This window comes from Hesperophylax consimilis, chromosome 18 (genome assembly GCF_061612785.1).
Source record: "Hesperophylax consimilis isolate HC1 chromosome 18, BYU_Hcon_1.0, whole genome shotgun sequence".
Classification (NCBI taxonomy): Eukaryota; Metazoa; Arthropoda; class Insecta; order Trichoptera; family Limnephilidae; genus Hesperophylax; species Hesperophylax consimilis.
The window spans coordinates 8652549-8669894 of record NC_142853.1 but is presented as its reverse complement, the minus strand read 5'-3'; the positions used below and the strand labels follow the sequence as shown (position 1 = coordinate 8669894).

The following is a 17346-nucleotide window of genomic DNA, read 5'->3' as shown; positions in this document are numbered from 1 at the left end:
ATTTTACTTTATTTTAAGCATATTCACATCGTATAATATGAATCAGTTGTTACTATCACATCGAGAAACGTCTGGACGCGAAACACAAAGCTGGTTGGTTGCTGGGAAGTAAATTATGAACATTTATAAAAGTGTCTTAACTAAATACTTAAACGAAATATTCGACTCTGAAAATAGAACCGAATTTTTTTACCGAATTTGGACTTCGCAAATTTGTTCATAACGTGGCGAGTAATTTGCGCTCCCATGTAAAAATGTCTATTCATTCAAAAGCAGATTTTACTTTTAAGAAGTAAATGGTGATATTATAATGCGAGATGCCTATTTACTGTCAGATTGATTTATTGACGAATCACAGTCAGCTTCACTCCCTTCGTTCTTCAACAGTTGATTTTACCCCTCGCCATTATCTTCTCGTCTATTAATTCCTATGTCTGTGATTTAAAGTCGCTTATTGATGTTTTGTTATTGTGTAAACTGTAATTACCACTTTTCATGAAACTAAAAAACCTTTTTTTATTTATACTGAGTTTTTACAGATGTTCTCAATTACGTGAGAACAATCCAGTTAAAAAACTTGGTTAAAACACAAAAACTCATTATGGTTTATATGGCATATTAATATAGCTATGCTATTTGATTAGGCAAAGGTATTATAAAAGTTATTGACACTTCACTTTTTTTCTTTTGTACAGAAATATTTACTAAAAAATTTACAACCTTAACAAATATTTTTCAAATGATAAATGTTGTTTCATAAAATTATTTCAAATTTTTCGGAAGTGTCTATGGTAAATTTTTAAATGAAACTACAAAGCGCGTTCTGTCTTTCTAACACTGTTGAAATCATATATCACATCGTAATACAAAATGAGACATGAATTTTAGTCCGTATCAGGGCTGGGGGATCCCAAAAAGACTCTAGGGGTTAATCGAAAAGTTAAAGATGAAGTATACATTAATATTTCAATATCGCTCAAGATTTAAAACATAAAATCTTTTCTCAGTGCATCAACAAAATCAGCAGCAGAATCAGATGCAGCAGCATTTGCAACAGCAGTGGCATCAGACGCTGGAGCCCGTCATAGTCAAGCAGCCTGCGGAGACGGCCAAGCGGGAGGAAGCCAGGCCCCCGGAGCCAGTGAAGGATCCCAAGCCGATGCAGCCGCAGTTGATGGTATCCACTGCCACATCCACATCCATGCCTACATCCCTCTTACAAATTGATAATAAGGTACCATACGTATTTTCACATATATAATGGAAGCTTTTTAATGAACGGCGTAAACAGATTTGTTGCTTTATTGTTAAGGCGATGCACTACGTCGTGTAATATTTTAAATTGAGCCGCTATCCATAACAACCCTTACGTAGATGGCGATAAGGTTTAAATTCCTGCTTAACACCATCCGCCTGTTTGGATTTATGCAAGAAAAAAACATGGCCAAAAAGTGCCTTTTATTTTATTTTGTGGATGTTCAGGCATAAATATTTAAATTTTTTTCGATCATTTTATAAATAACTTAATTTTCCACATTATACAATAAAATCATAACCGAAAATGGGTTCGTAAGTAGGAGATTTTGAACTTTAAAGCAGTTTTCATAGGCCTTATACATTATTTTTTTCTGGGCTTATAAAAAGACTTATCTAAAAAATACTTGATTATTTCAAAGGCCAAGATGTATTCTACTCGCAGTATTTAATTAAAGCATCTGAAACATTTCTAGGCGACCAAATTTTCAAACCAAAAACACATGATTTTGCATTACTACGTATGGCATCGCCTTAAAGACATTGTTTTTAAATCACAGGTTTGATTTCCTATGATCAAAATATTCATCATTTTCAATTAAATTTTTTGAAAATACAAAAGACTGACGCAACAAGATTTGTGTCTTGTTTTCGATCAATGAATTGAATCAGCCACCCAAAAATGCAATGGTATTTAAAACTCATCCTTATACACAACGGAATTACGGAGACTTTTGTATTTACGTGAGTATGTTTTTGGGTTTCAGATCAATATGGCAGTGTCAAGTATATCCGGCACTTCCCTCCTACAACCCCGATCATCAGTTATGGCATCTTCCGTAAGTTATTCATTTCATTATGTGTGGGACTATAATAAGCAAGGAAAACATCCCTTATTATTAAATTAAATGTTTCGTCCGGAAAGCGCTAACTGTTTTACCTTTGTTGGCGTGAATTTGACAACACAAAAAATATTGCACTCACGACGTGTTGGGATTTCATCAAATTGCGAGAAAGAACAGAAAACCGTTCCGGTGTTAAGAATGCAACTAGTTGTGTTGAATAAAAATTGGCAAAATTACTAAAAACAAATGTTCAATTGAATTCATCTCCATCCTCACCCCTGTCATGGATTGGACCGGGGGCTTAAATATTTCGAGGATTTGATAGGTAGCTCGCTCAAACAAATTGATTGTCTCCCCTGATCTATGAGATTTTTTATTTATCACATGCACACAGGGACGCACACATAGTGAAAGTAAAATTGTTAAAATTTACTTCGGTCAATAACACCTCCACACACATCTGACTTGCCCACCGTTTTTAAGAAAATGTGCGGAAAGGGCTTAACTTAAGGAAAGGATGGTAGGACGGCTGAGCCTTTTGACACGGTCGTGTGGAGACGTTATTAGTTTGAGGTGTTTGTTTCAAACCCATCACATTTGATGACCAGTATACTGTTTTTTGAGCACATGTGTACGCCAACTTTTACGACCATTCTTGGCACTCGCGAACATGTGTAAGCTCTAATACCATCCACATTGGAATTTTTTCCGATGCGATTTTCGCCTCTATGCTTTGAAAACTGTATAAAGGACAAAACCAAAATCACTTGCGCTAATTTCATTGTAGATTCCAATGTAATGTAATGTAAATAATTTGTCCACGATTGTCAAAATTAATTTGCGTAAAACTAAGTTGAAAAAATTATATTTTAGTTATCAAAGTAGTATAATGATCATTATTTCTATCACACATATTTGATTTATGTCTTTCATGTAGGGTATGTATTAAGGTTTATGTAGAAATAGTAAAACTAGTTTTAGATAAAGTGAATTATTATTTGGAAAAGTTGTACGATATAAACATGAAATATATATGAATAATAAGATACATTATCTGGTAAACAGAAAACCATTTCAAAAATACATTCATTGTAATTTTTATTCCTATTTTGCTCAAAACTCATCAAGGTAATTTTTGCTCTGCACATCCCGTTTCAGCTTTTGAGTAAATAGCAATCTGCGGTCAAGCATAACGGTGATGCTGTTCATTAAGTACAATGGAAACATACATGTCATGTGACTATAAATGTGATGTGTAATGGTTTCAGGGAATCCGTCAGGGTGCAGTGGCCGGTCGCAGTGTGGTCAGGGTCCTCAACTCCTCGGCTTCTGGTAAGAGCCTCATCAGCCCGCAGGCCTTAAGGCCGTCTACTCCGCCCCCGTCAGGTACGCCTCCCGTCGTCCACTTATCTAGTCATGCACAAGCAGCCTTTCCACTGCCAGCCAAGAACCAAAAATCTGAATCCTTATTATATAAAATCAGTTTCTTTTTGTTCAATCTCTGAAAAAAAAATTCTGTACTTTTTTTAAACTTATTAAATTAACAAAACAGTGGAAAATACTCTCAGTATGGCCCTGGTGTAGGAGCACCATTCAGAATTGAAAAGTTGCTTGAAATGGATTTAGCCATGTTTGATAACTAGATCTGAATAGCCAGATACTCCCCTACCTTCCTTATATCCATCCCCTACCCACTATCTTCAGCCTCACAACGTATCCCAATTGGAGATGCCATAGTTGGGACTCTTGTGTGGTATTCACATAATTTTTTTTAAATAGCCAAAAATATTGCAGCCAAAGTCTGTTTTTTTGTGAAAAGGTGGGGATGAACTTGTTAATAAAATTGTCCTGAATTATAATAATTTATTATTGAAACATATTAAAGAATGTAATGCAATTGAATTTTTCTTCCTTTAGGCCCTCGTCCCATGCAGACTCAAGCAAAGGTGGTGGTTCAGAGGCCACAATTGCAGACAACAGGTCAGTATTGTTATTTATATGCACTATTTAATCATTTTCACAGTTGTTTGTATCTTTATTCTTTTATATACAAATTCAGAAATTCAAAATAAGTTCGTAAATATATATCATTTCTGCGTAACTCAAACTTTCGCGGCCAATAGTATCGCGGCCGGCATTTTAAATTCAGATATTTAATCAAACAATGTAATCTCGTAAAAATACATAACATTTCCGCGCAACTCGTACTTTCGCAGCCGATTTCCATCGCGGTCTGCTTTTTAATTTCAGATATTAAAAGTAAACTCGAAATTTTGCTGCTGATTTCGTCCCGGCTGGCCATTCGTAAAACTATCACATGATTTCTGCTTAATCAAATTTTCTCTGCCAAATGCCGCCGCGGTAGGCCCTTGAAATTCAGATATTCAAAATAAAAGTCGTAAAAATATAATATATTTTCGCATACATCTATATTTCGCAGTCGATTACCGTCGCGGGCGGGGCTTGAAATTCAGATATTTGATGGAAATTCGTAAAAATACATGTTGTAAATGGCCTTCAAACTCAGATATTCAAAGTATATTCTAAAAAATATGACCTTTTGGTGTAAATCGATTCAGTTTTAGAAAATAATAATACAAATTAGGACGATGTGTAACCACGTAAAAAGACATTTTGTGTATTTCACCACCACGGCTGTCTTATCAGATTCAGATTTATGAAATTATATGATTTGTTTTCGCAAAAATCGAATTTTTTCGCATTTGAATAATAAATTTCGTATTATGAATTAACGAATTTCGAATTAAAAAACGAATTTGTATGAAAAAATATTTCGAATTATCAGGGTTTGAATTAGTGGGGTTCTACTGTACTTGGTCGATTCCATGGGCCCGTCGATACGTTACGTTTATACATTATAAAATATAAATTGTTGATGAATATTTTAATATGTACTCAATGTGTATTTATTTGATTTATATTATTTCCAGGTGTAATAATTTGTTTCTGTTATGTTCTGTTGGTTTAGTAGTGTCATTTGACTGTAATGATATTGATGTGTAGGTGCCCTATCCCCAGCTCACCAGAGGATCCTGCTGGAGTCTCTGATGCAGCATCAGCGCACGCACGGCCAGCCCATGTCGCACGACCAACTGCTGCACACCATACACTCGACACAGGTATTCTTCTACACTGTTTACTTCTTGTACAGTCAACCAGGGCCTCTATTCTCCGCACAGTCATTCCATTCGAACAACGAGTGGTTCAACCCACTTGTTGTTGGAGTGGAATAACTTTTGACATTTGGCATGTGACCGAAGAATGTCAACCGATGCAAGTACTTTCCACGGTGATTGTGAGCGGCTTGGATTGAAGAATCGATTCCTAGGTAAGCTCAATAACTATTCAGCCAGGTGTATGTAAGAATAGATTTCCAGCTGTATTAAATCAGTCATCTTTCTTTTTCACTTTAAGGCGATGCACTACGTAGTAATTTAAAATCATGTGTTTTTGGTTTGAAAATTTGGTCGCCTAGAAATGTTTCAGATGCTTTAATTAAATACTGCGAGTAGAATACATCTTGGCCTTTGAAATAATCGAGTATTTTTTAGATAAGTCTTTTTATTAGCCCAGAAAAAAATAATGTATAGGCCTATGAAAACTGCTTCAAAGTTCAAAATCTCCTACTTACGAACCCATTTTCGGTTATGGTTTTATTATATAATGTGGCAAATTAAGTTATTTATAAAATGATCGAAAAACATTTAAATATTTGTGCCTGAACACCCACAAAATAAAATAAAAGGCACTTTTTAAATCAAAACAGGTGGATGGTGTGAAGCGGGAATTTAAGCCTTATCGCCATCTACTTAAGGTGTGTTATTGATAGCGGCTCGATTCAAAATATTACACGACGTAGTGCATCGCCTAAATTTGACTTTTTTGAAACTGCTGTCTTTTGTGACATCTTCCAAAGGTTTAGAAATAAGAATTTCTGCACTAACCAAGCAATGTTAGGAATCTGTCACATTGTCTGTTGTCACCATCGTGCAATCTTTAATCATTTGGGAGGCGGGTATGGGTACTGCCTTCCCAGGAACCATTCATAGGATAACCAACGCCTGTGCCATAGGTCACCCCGAGTGGTTCCCTATGTTTGGTGATTTAGAAGGGGTGCCAGGGTTCGTGGGGTGAGGATTGTCTAGGTCTAGATGCTTCTGCTCACCTACTGGCCGGATTTGGAGAGACTGGTTGAGGGATCTTTTTACCTCTCCAGCAGGACACACTAACCCCCAGATTACTACCCACCCCTCATACCCTTTTCCTTCCTAGATCTTCCTTTCTTCAAAAAAACCCTCCACGCAACATCCCCAAAGATAACTTAGGCCCTGAGGAAAATTATTTTGAGCTAATGTAAAAAAAAATTAATGAATGTGTTCTTTCAGAAATTATCATCGTCTCCTCCCGTAACCCCTGGCTCGTCTCCCGCTCTGGTAAAGTCGCAGCCCACCAGCATGGGTCAAACTATCCAACTAGCCGGCCAGACTGTGCAGCTGGCTTCCGGGCAGACCGTCCAATTAGCCGGTCAGACGGTGCAGCTGACGGGACAGACTGTCCAGCTGGGCGGGCAGACAGTGCAACTAGCCGGACAGACCGTCCAGCTCGGAGGACAGACTGTTCAACTCAGCAGTGGCCAGACTGTTCAACTAACGGGACAGACAGTCCAGCTGGGAAGCGGGCAGACTGTCCAGTTGGGGGGGCAGACAGTTCAGTTGGGAAGCGGGCAGACTGTCCAGCTTGGAGGACAGACTGTACAATTGGGAAGTGGGCAGACAGTTCAGTTGGGAAGCGGGCAAACTGTTCAGTTGGGAGGACAAACGGTGCAGTTGGGAAGTGGACAAACTGTTCAGTTGGGAAGTGGTCAGACGGTTCAGTTGGGAAGCGGGCAGACGGTTCAGTTGGGTAATGGACACACCGTTCAGATGGCATCGGGTCAGAGTATTTCGAGACCCTCTGGAGACGGGACCTTGAGAACAACAACACAAAGACAGACGACTCCACTTGTAGCCAAGATATTAACTAATGCGCAGGTATGTTTTTCAAATTCATTTATCTTAACCACGGAATTTGTTTTTTTTTTAATTTTTTTTTTAAATTTTAATATAGATCATATGGGTTGCATTAATACATACATATTTTGCAAAATATAATATTTAGGTTCATAATTGGTCATTGTTTTTAAATTTTTTATTGGACAATTTAAGAGTAATTAAAAAGTCGTAGCCTCATTGGCACGAGAATCCAATGTGATATTTTATTTTAATTTTATTACAGTGGAAGTGGTACAATATTACACATACTAAATATTTTATCGTGGATACCAATAACATGTTTCCTTGTAATTTCTTATTTGTGGTAGGTTTATTGAGCGATTATGAAAAGGACTCTTGGAGGTTTGGGCATGTAGAGCGAATCAGCGAACAAAGGAGTGGAAGGAAAATGGTAGCAGAAGTCGGGAACGCCCGAGGAAGACACGGCACGATCAAGTGAATCAGATACTTGAGTTGGGCTATGTCAAGAGTCAAAATAATAGAAGAGTATGTATGAGATGATGCATGAATGTGAATGAGGCAAGAAGTGTGTGCCAAGACCGAGTTATTTGGCGGTCCGTCCTCTCTGCCTACCCCTGCGGTGAAACGGCGTGATGGTTAGTTAGTTATATTGAGCAATTACCAGGTGACATGTGTAATGTAAACAGTAAATGTATGTGTGAGAAGTGGTGTTATATATATATAGAAATGAAACAATATTTATGCGCATTGAGGAGTTTATATCACTGCCATGATACTCTTTTTAAATGCAGTCAGTGAGTTTGAAAAAATGTCACTGTTAGAGTTTAGGCAAATATTATTGAAGGTATGAAGTCTACAGTTAATTGGCGTATTTGCTGCTGCATTTGTTTTGTAATTAGGCATGTAGAGTAGTGCTGTATGGTGGATATGTCTCACAGTTATATTAAAACTAATTAGGGAAAGAAGTTCGGTACAGTCAATGTTATTGTTTAAAATTCTATATAGAAATGTTATGTCAGCTAACTAACTGTTCGCCTTTGTTGTAATAATAATACTATTATAATTTCAAATATTATGTACACTAAGGACGGGTTGTTTCGGAGAATTTGAACAATTCATCAAATTTCAACGTTCATTTTCAAGTTCTGTGAAAGGTTTTTTCAAGTTCTGTTTTTATTTCAGTTTTGTCAAACAACTAGCCTACAATGATATAATAACAGAACTTGAATAGGACTTTCACAGGACCTGAAAATGAACATTGAAATTTGATGAATTGTTCAAATTCTCCGAAACAACCCGTCCTAAGACACATTGATAGCCTCGATTATTTAACTATATGTATATTCTATGGACTGTAATATTATTTCAAACTGACATCTAATTTTATGTGTTTGTATTTAAAAAAAAAAAAAAAAAACTCCAAAGGCCAAATAAAAAACCGAGTTTGTTGCCATAAAATGATTGTGATAAATAAATAACTTTTTGTATGGTTCAGGTGCGCGGTGGCAACATAGTCACGGGCAGCAGGATGTCCACCCCCACAGGCGTCAGGGTGTCCAGTCTGAGCCTGGCGCAGTTGCAGGGCAAGCCCGTCCTGCTGCATACCTCATCTCCCAATCCCTCAACCCTCAACTCCAATATTATGCTGCAGGTCAGTACATGCTTTTTGTTTACAATTTTTTTGTTTCAGTAATTTTAACAAAGAAGAATTCTATTCACCTTGGAACTTAACCTTTTCAATTCCAGCCTTTTTAATGCAGTCTATCCCATCACCATGGAATATTTCTGAATGTATCCGAAACTTGAAAACTGTTTTTGAAAGGTTATGAAATACGCTTTCAAATTTTATTATTAGAAATAAACATATATATTTTTTTTAAACTAAAATTACCGATAATGAAAAAAATATATGAAAATACACTTATTTTATTAAACAAATAAATGTACTATCTATCACCTCATTTTTTTATTGTTTCATATGAAAATAATTTATAAAAATTCACAAAAGTTTTCAGGTCTCAAAAGTTTTTTTTAAATTGCGGTCGGAACCTTTGGATTCAAGTAATTGCACATTTTAATTCTACCATGGTTAACTTATGGTTAGATTTGAATATAAAGCATGGTATTTTCTCTTTCATATTTCTCACCGCAACAGTAAGAGAGACCATATGAGCTGTTCCCAAAAGTAAACAAATTAGCTTGAAGGGTTAAGGGGTGGGTTATTAAATAATACAGTAGTTGGTTGAAATATGTTATGTTTAATTGTGTAGGCAAGTGGGGGTGCGGTATCCAACCACGGGGGAGCGGGAAACAATCCCGAAGCGGCAGGAAATCAGCGACCAACTCCCACCACCACCCAACACACTTTACTGCTCAGTAATATTGGTTAGTATCTTCTTTACTACATATATATACCGAAACACTAAACTCCAACAGCCTTACTAATAAAAAATCATAATCAGACAACCGTTAAACAGTTTTTTGTTGTACATTGTACAAAGACTGTTCAATTTCTATTTCCAATTATTACTATTAAAAAAATATCTCGCAACATTGCATTTTGGCAGACTGGCACATTTTCCAGGCAATATTTGTGGTTTGAGATGTGTGATTTATTTTGACAGTTTTAATAATGTCATTTTGTGAATTCAGTTTCATGGTAATGGAAAAAGCTAGGTTATTCAGACATATTATTTTTTAATTGACTGTTACGAATTTTATAAGAATTTCATGAAAGTGATGTTTTATAATAACATAAATTGCCTTACGAATGTGTAGGTAAATACAATTCCAAGAAATCAACACTTATATTCTGCAAAAATCAATTTAAAATGTTTTTTTTTTTTGGTTATTCTCTGGGAATTATTATAATCATTTATTGTATGAACGAGTTCAAAGGTGAAGCGACATTTTTTCTTGCAAATTCCTTAAATAAAAAGACTATGTTTTTTTTAATTTTTAATTCTCTGAAATTTATCGAAATTTTGATCAAAATGTTTGTGGTGAGCTATTTCAACTTTTTTATGTTTGATTTTAAAATATTGCACTATTAGAATATATATCAAATACAAAAATCTAAAAGATCATTTTTATCTAGTTTTTGAAAAGGTATTGGTTTTTACGACATCTTCAAAATGATTAAATACATAGAACATTAAAAATACCTTGGAAAAATTCCAAATTTTGATGAGAAATTATTATTAATTTCAAGTTTATACAACAGATAAACAACCATGTTTGGCTAGATAAGCAATTCATATAACTTATTTATCTTTCCATGAACTATTTTATGTCAGCTTCTGTTTTACGTATAAATTAGTAAGGTTTTCACATATACAATGGTTTATACATTAAATAAAATTTTCACCACCTTTTTTAAGGTGCCTTAAATATTGAAAAGTTGTTCAAATCCCAGCACTGGAAATCATACAAAACCACTGACCTCAGAAGAGATAGACTTACTCTAACATGAAATCCATATTTGACGGCCGGCATAGTCCAGTGGTAACGCATTGGACTGCCATTCCGAAGGTCGCGGGTTCGAACCCGGCGTGCGCAAATAAATTTTATTTGATTGATTTGTGTTATTTCACAATTAATTAATTAAAATAATATATAGTATATTTGCGGCACGTTCCAGAGTGGAAGATACTACCAGTATCGCCCTGGTGTAAGACCACCATTCAGAATTGAAACGTTGCTCCAAATGGTTTTAGCCGTGTTTAGTGACTAGATCTGAATAGCCAGGTACTTCCCCACCTTCCTCTTTCCCTTCCCCACTTACCTTCAGCCTCACAACATCCCCCAATTGGGGATGCCATAGTCTCACTGGCTCCAGACGGGAGCAGTTGGGACTCTTGTGAGGTATTCACTATAAAGAAAAAAAAAAAGTCATATTTTTGGCACCATGAGGGCTCGTGAACGCTTTGAACAATTTACAACATTAGACACGAAAAGCACACATTAAAATAATGTTAGTAAGGGAACGGTTTGCAGCGCAATCCATTGTAAGACTTTTCTACACAGGATCTGAATGTTCATTCATAACCTTCCAGCGGGCGCGCTGTCGTAAAATTTACGACAGACGCGCCTTATTGCTTCCCCCACTCTTACCACTTAGTCGTAAGTATCGAGCTATGCTAGAGTCAAATCAAATGCAAACATTTACCGCAAGATATAAGTGCTTTTCTCAAAGTGAATTACGGTCAGGCAGTTGAACCGATAACAGAAGAAGAAAACAGAAGCTTTCCAAAACGCGGTGTTTGCCGGTTATGTGCACTGGATAAGAAAAGATCCTCAGCATCAATGAAGTGATGCCGTTGCCAGTCCTTTACATGCAAGAACCATTCTTCAGTTGAGGTGGTTTGTAACAATTGTAAGGATGAGAATATTGATTCTGACTAAATAAGTCGATAAAATATTTTACCTATTTTGAAATATTAACATGTTTAGAGTGTCAAATTATTTTTTTTATGTACTGCCTATTATCATTTTTCATAACCTTGAAGAAATTACCTAAAATTTTTATAAAGAAAACACCACTTACATGGAGAAAACTCGATGACGTAAAATTTACGACAAGCGCCTGCTCAAGGGAAATTTCTCAACGCGCCCGCTGGAAGGTTAAACGCAATCCCTGGCTTAGCAAAGCTAACAGTGCGAAACACATTTGTAATAGTCTAACAAAATGTAAAATTTTGGAAACAATCCCAAACTTTTGTTTACCCGCTTTGGGATATGTAGTTAAGTTTTTTACACGGCTACCAATTTGCACGCCATTGTAAAAAAAATTAGTTATTCTTAAGCAGAATATATTTTAGCGCACTAAATTGTGAGATGCCTGTATACTGTTATTATTGATTAATTTATTGACAAATCACTGACAGCACACTTCCCCCTGCTTCGCAACAACTTGATTTGTTCCCCTCGCCCTTGTGGGCAGCTCTGTGTACAAAACACTCTGAATTAAAAAAAAAAAACAATTATTACAGAATAAAGATTTCACGGTAATCGTGGAACTCAACCAAAAACTCAAAACCGCCTCATTGGCGACAACTGGTTACTGCATAAAACATTGAATTTTTTTTTCGCTTATAAAACAAGTAGGCAAGGAAAGGGCTTATTGTGATTAATTTTTGGGGTATTATGCCGTGTTGCACTTCCTCCTTTAGCCAACATTCCGGATAGCATTACAGTGTCCAATATACACAATCGTAAGCACGTGTTGTTCGCTTGTTGTGCAACCTTTACTTTCCACCCTTCCTCATCCCATCTCTTACCCCTCACATTCCCTTCAGCCTCTCAACGGTAACCGTACAAAACAGGTTACATAATAAATTAATAGGTTATGTTGGTTTTTCATGACTTCACAATGGAGTTCTGTATTGTCATGGAACCCCCCATAATATGTACCTTAGTTGGAATCAATGACTAATCACTGATCAGGTGAAAACATCTTGGCTGATCAGATGACAACGTTATGTATTTGTCTGTTTTAGTGTCTTCTGGTGGGCAGGTAGTTAGGGTGGCCAGTGGCGGTGGCCACCTATTGGGTCCCGCCCTAAGACTGCAAGCCGCTTCTTCTTCCACTCCCGTTCAGGTCAGTCTTTCAAATTGTTAAGTCATTTATTTTAATTTGATTTTTTAACGTTAACTCCACACTGGATGCCCTGAAGAAAATAATTTCCTTAAGGATCTTTTTAAGATAAGTCTCGCTCTCCCGATTCGGACTGCCACGCAGTTGGTGGGCATGCACATCCACCATCACAAGACCCGGACAAACCTTACCCTATGAACATGGACACACTTGCTAAGTCACCAAACGTAGTGTACCATTTTGGGTGACCTATGGTTGGTTATCCAATATATGTAAGCCACCTGTTGTGTATTTGATAAGGTTGGTAATAAAGCAGTATTTTACCTTTAGCATCCGAAATACGTATTATGATAGAAATGTTTGAGGAGGTGTGTGGTAATTTTACCATAATATGAATAATGGTTGAGTATAATGTATTTTGGTTTTGGCAGGGTCGTGTGGGTAACACTGGCGTAATGTTGGGCGGCCAGGCACTTAAGTTACAAGCTTCCCCCATTCGACTACACCAGGTTTGTTGATGATTTATTTTCCTTTTTGAAAATCGCATGTGTTTATCAAAATTTTATGTAAATTGAATAAGTAGTTTCCCCATAATAGCTACTTATATGTATTCAGAGAAATGATTTTTCTCCCTCATCTATCTGTTCCGAGATTATGTCACTGTCTAAATCTGATTTGGAAAAACTCTGTGCAAAGACTCTGCAAACGACTGTGTAACGACTGGGCAATGACCGACAGGGGACTTCAGCTAGATATATAAAAGATTTAAGTACAGAAATCCAAAAATATTTTTCACAATAAATGTAATAATATGATATAACATAATTGTAATAGGTCGATGACGCTTCCACAATGGCAATGCACTTTTCTACAGATAAAATAAACATGTTTGCAAGTGACGAAACTTATTTATAGAAATATTATTTATATAAAATATATTTCTAATCTAATTTAATGTTGATTCAATTTCATGTACCTACCATTAGATCAAGGTCCTCTAGTATGTATTATTGTGACAATTATACCACTCTTAAAATGACCCTTAAAGTATAAAGCCGCACTAATAACACATTTTAACGCCAATTATTTTAATGAGGTCACTACATAACAGGTTTATGTTATTGCTTCTTTCTTTACTGTTATTTTATTTTTTTATGTTTTAATTTAATTCTTCACTACAATAAATAAATTTCCTTGCAAAATTTTAGTATGCTAGGAGCATTATTCAAAGTTCAAAATACCATAAAATCGATTCAAGTGCAGTTGAGCTGCTTGGATATCGGTTAGGGTTATGCCAGCATTCAAGCGGTTAATTAAGTTTGAGATGTCGCGGTGATCAATAAATAACATGAATGTTTCGTTTAATTTATGTTAAATTTCAATAATTTATTTGATCCATTTTTGTTCATTAAATATCGGTACATAATAAGTACAAGAGAGATGGTGGTGACTTTTGAAGAATAGAATGGTTTGTTCCAGGGTGCAGTGTCTGGTAACAACAGCCCAGCTACCGGCAGAGTGATATTGGCCAGTGGGGCGAGACTTCATGGTCTCAAGTTGCTTCCCGTCCATCAAACTCTCACCAGAGGTAAATTAATCACGTTTGTTTGTGTAACGTTAGGAATTTACCTGGATACTTTTGACCCGTCAGGCTAATTTGTTTGACTTTGCAAACAGACAGCTATTACCTGAAGAGTCAATTTGTTCACTTTTGGATACAGCTCATATGGTCTTACAGAAATCTTTGTCTCCCGTACTGTAATGGTGAGAAATATGACCTAAACGGGGTTAGAAAGAGAAAACAATTTTAGGAAAATTTTTGAATCTTTTATTAACTATTTTTTTTTAAATGAAACTTCAAAAAAGTGTGATGACCATAATTTCTTATAATTCATTTGTCTATTAAAATGTGTGAGAGTGTTTTTTTTTGTTATCAGTAATTTTAATTCAGTAAAAATTTAGGGTTAGCCATTTTTAAAACCTTTTTTTTTTTGCATCCAAAATTTTAATATTTTATAAATTATTTTTAAATTTGTAATAATAAAATTTGGTGGTGTATTTCATTTTCTTTCAAAAACAGTTTTTAGTTTTCAGATACTTTCAGAAGTATTTCATTTATTTAGATTTTTTGGCAAAATGGAAACACACACAAATTCCCTGGCTTTCTGACAGCGTCTTATAGAAATATATGGTCCACACGTCAAAGGCCTGATGGGTTAAATACTAAATTCATTATAAAAATTATTAGGCTCCGTGGCAGTACAGATTCTTACAGCTTCTTGGCTATATTTGCACGTTCAAAACCAGGCATGGATAGTTATTTCACATGTATACAAAGTTTATATAAAATAATATGCAGTACATATATTCAACCTACGTACACATACTACCAAAGTTTCCTCTTCCTAACCTCACAATCAATTCAAGTCACGTGTTGAATCAGTAGCTTCACCTGCCTTATGTATTATTATTGACGTATTGATCTTTGAATGAAGGAGGTGGAACAGTAGGTGGACGCCAGGTGTACGCCCGAATCGTGGGGCCCCCCGTGTCAGCCCCCGGCGCTGGGGCCCCCTCGCCGCGCCCTGCCCTGCCGCCCGGTGCTGCCCCCTTGCACCCGCCCACCACAAGGAACCACTAGCGGCTGCATCGTGGGGCCCGCCGTGTCAGCCCATGTGGCCCACGTGCCGCGCACCACACCACCACAAAGAACCACTAGGGTCCACTGTGTCGGATCCCCCAACCTGCTGCTGCCCACTATAAGGACTGTTAACTAAACCAGCGTTGGACCCCAAGGGTCACTACTGCCAATGATCAAATAAATCCATTGAAGATATGTCAGGCGTTTTCGTCTTTGAAATTTGGGCTTAGAAAGTTAGTTCCATATTTTTGGCAGCAGGACGAGGAGGGTTTGAGAATGCTTTGAATAACTAAGACATCAGTCGTAGGTTGACCGCCGAAGAGCACATATTTAAATAACCAGACCTTACGCAGAAAAGTAATGTTCGCTTAAGTAAGGCAGCGGTTTGCAGTTTAGTCCATTGTGGAACTTGTCTGCGCACGGTCTGAGTGTTTTTAACTGGACCGCCTACAAATCGGGTTGCGTAGCTATGCAAAAATGAGTGAGGTGACTGAATTATAACACATTTGTAGAAATGTCTAAGTAAATAATGTTTTATACTTTTTAAAGTAGCTACTTTGTGGTCCATTATAAATAATGGAACATGGTAACTTTGTTTGATTCACTATATATTTATTTTTTAATAAACGCTGATTATTTTCGGAACAATCGTTCCTTTCTCAGGCAGGAAAAAACTGGTTGGCGTTTATTAAAAAATAAATATATAGTGCTACAAACAAAGTTACCTTGTTTTATTTAAATATTGTTTTGTTTACCCGATTTGGGATTTGAAATTTGAAATGCCCTAGTGTCGTCAACATTAAAGTGACAATGAATAACATACATCAACAAAATGTTAAAAATATATTTTTGGTTTGTAACCAAATTGAAATGATTTTACCAAGTTTTGTTCTTGTATTTATGAAATATCAATTAGACATTTTCAGAAGGTGTTATTTTCGTTTTTGCATATTATTTAAGAAAAGCTGACTATAAACAGGTTCACTGCCAATAAATTTTGAGAACGTAAACGAACCCGAACGGTCCCGATTGTGACCGGTGGCAACGAACCGATTAAACACTAACATTCTTACTACTAATAAGCGTTTTAAATTTTACACAACTGATAAACAATTATTTACCCTTCATAATTCCTCGTTTGTCAGTTGTGTAAAATTTAAAACACGTTTATTAGTAAGTCTGTTAGACTTGTATATACGCGTTATAATAATATAGGCACTTGACAAAATGTAAATATGTAATAAGACATTTTATTTTTATTATGTAGTAGTAACTCTTGTAAATACAATATTTATAATATTCTGTAATAGTAAAAAGAAAATGGATGGATTTTTTTGGGGAAAAGGTCTGTTATATTATACAATCACTAGGGGATAGCCTCGCCATAGAATTAAAGAAGAACACAAGAAATGCGATGTGGGTGTGTTTCACGATTTGAAAGTCTGGTCAATCGGGCCTTAAATTTCCAATACAAAACTGTGTTGTGTCATCACGTAAGAGAGACAGAGTGCATGCTAGAGGTATTAAAGTTAGTGGTGACATTGGTTTCCATTCAAAACTACACACATGGACGTCATTTCTAGTGTGTATTATTATCTTCAGTGGTCATTGCATACAGAATCTAAATGTCTACAAATCAAGATATACAAAAAAGGTAAAATCCAACCTGAGTTTAACGAAGAACAAATTTTGCATGGGAATAATGCTTCTTTAGAGAAATTTATTTATTTTGTTTGTTATATATTTTGATTTATCAAAACATTGATTTGTTAGTGTTATGTATTATAATTTTTAAAAGGTACCTATAATAATACAGTCATGTATATTTTCATCTCATTGTGGTAAATGTGTGAAGACTAGAAAAAGGAATTTTGTATGACAACTTACCCTAATAAATTATATTGTAAATAAATAAACATTATGCTTTTACTAAATTTGTGAAACATGTTTCAACGAATAATCATCCCTCTCCCATTG

The 17346-nt window shown here is 35.9% G+C and overlaps 1 protein-coding gene across 2 annotated transcripts in view; it reads left to right on the top strand.

Annotated features, from left to right (window-relative positions):
* The window catches only part of LOC149415309 (uncharacterized), a 32721-nt gene extending 15468 nt beyond the window's left edge, over positions 1 to 17253 (top strand). Inside the window, exons 12-23 of one of the 2 annotated variants that reach the window (XM_089642514.1) lie at positions 1008 to 1234; positions 2022 to 2093; positions 3368 to 3485; positions 4017 to 4079; positions 5124 to 5239; positions 6506 to 7150; positions 8628 to 8783; positions 9403 to 9517; positions 12631 to 12731; positions 13160 to 13237; positions 14208 to 14316; positions 15224 to 17253. In XM_089642514.1, the coding sequence (XP_089498640.1) occupies positions 1008 to 1234; positions 2022 to 2093; positions 3368 to 3485; positions 4017 to 4079; positions 5124 to 5239; positions 6506 to 7150; positions 8628 to 8783; positions 9403 to 9517; positions 12631 to 12731; positions 13160 to 13237; positions 14208 to 14316; positions 15224 to 15369 (1946 nt within the window). In that variant the 3' untranslated portion in view covers positions 15370 to 17253. Of the gene's footprint in view, positions 1 to 1007; positions 1235 to 2021; positions 2094 to 3367; positions 3486 to 4016; positions 4080 to 5123; positions 5240 to 6505; positions 7151 to 8627; positions 8784 to 9402; positions 9518 to 12630; positions 12732 to 13159; positions 13238 to 14192; positions 14317 to 15223 lie in introns of both variants that reach the window. The other variant, XM_089642513.1, reaches the window with a different exon arrangement.
* The last annotated feature ends 93 nt before the right edge of the window (positions 17254 to 17346 follow it).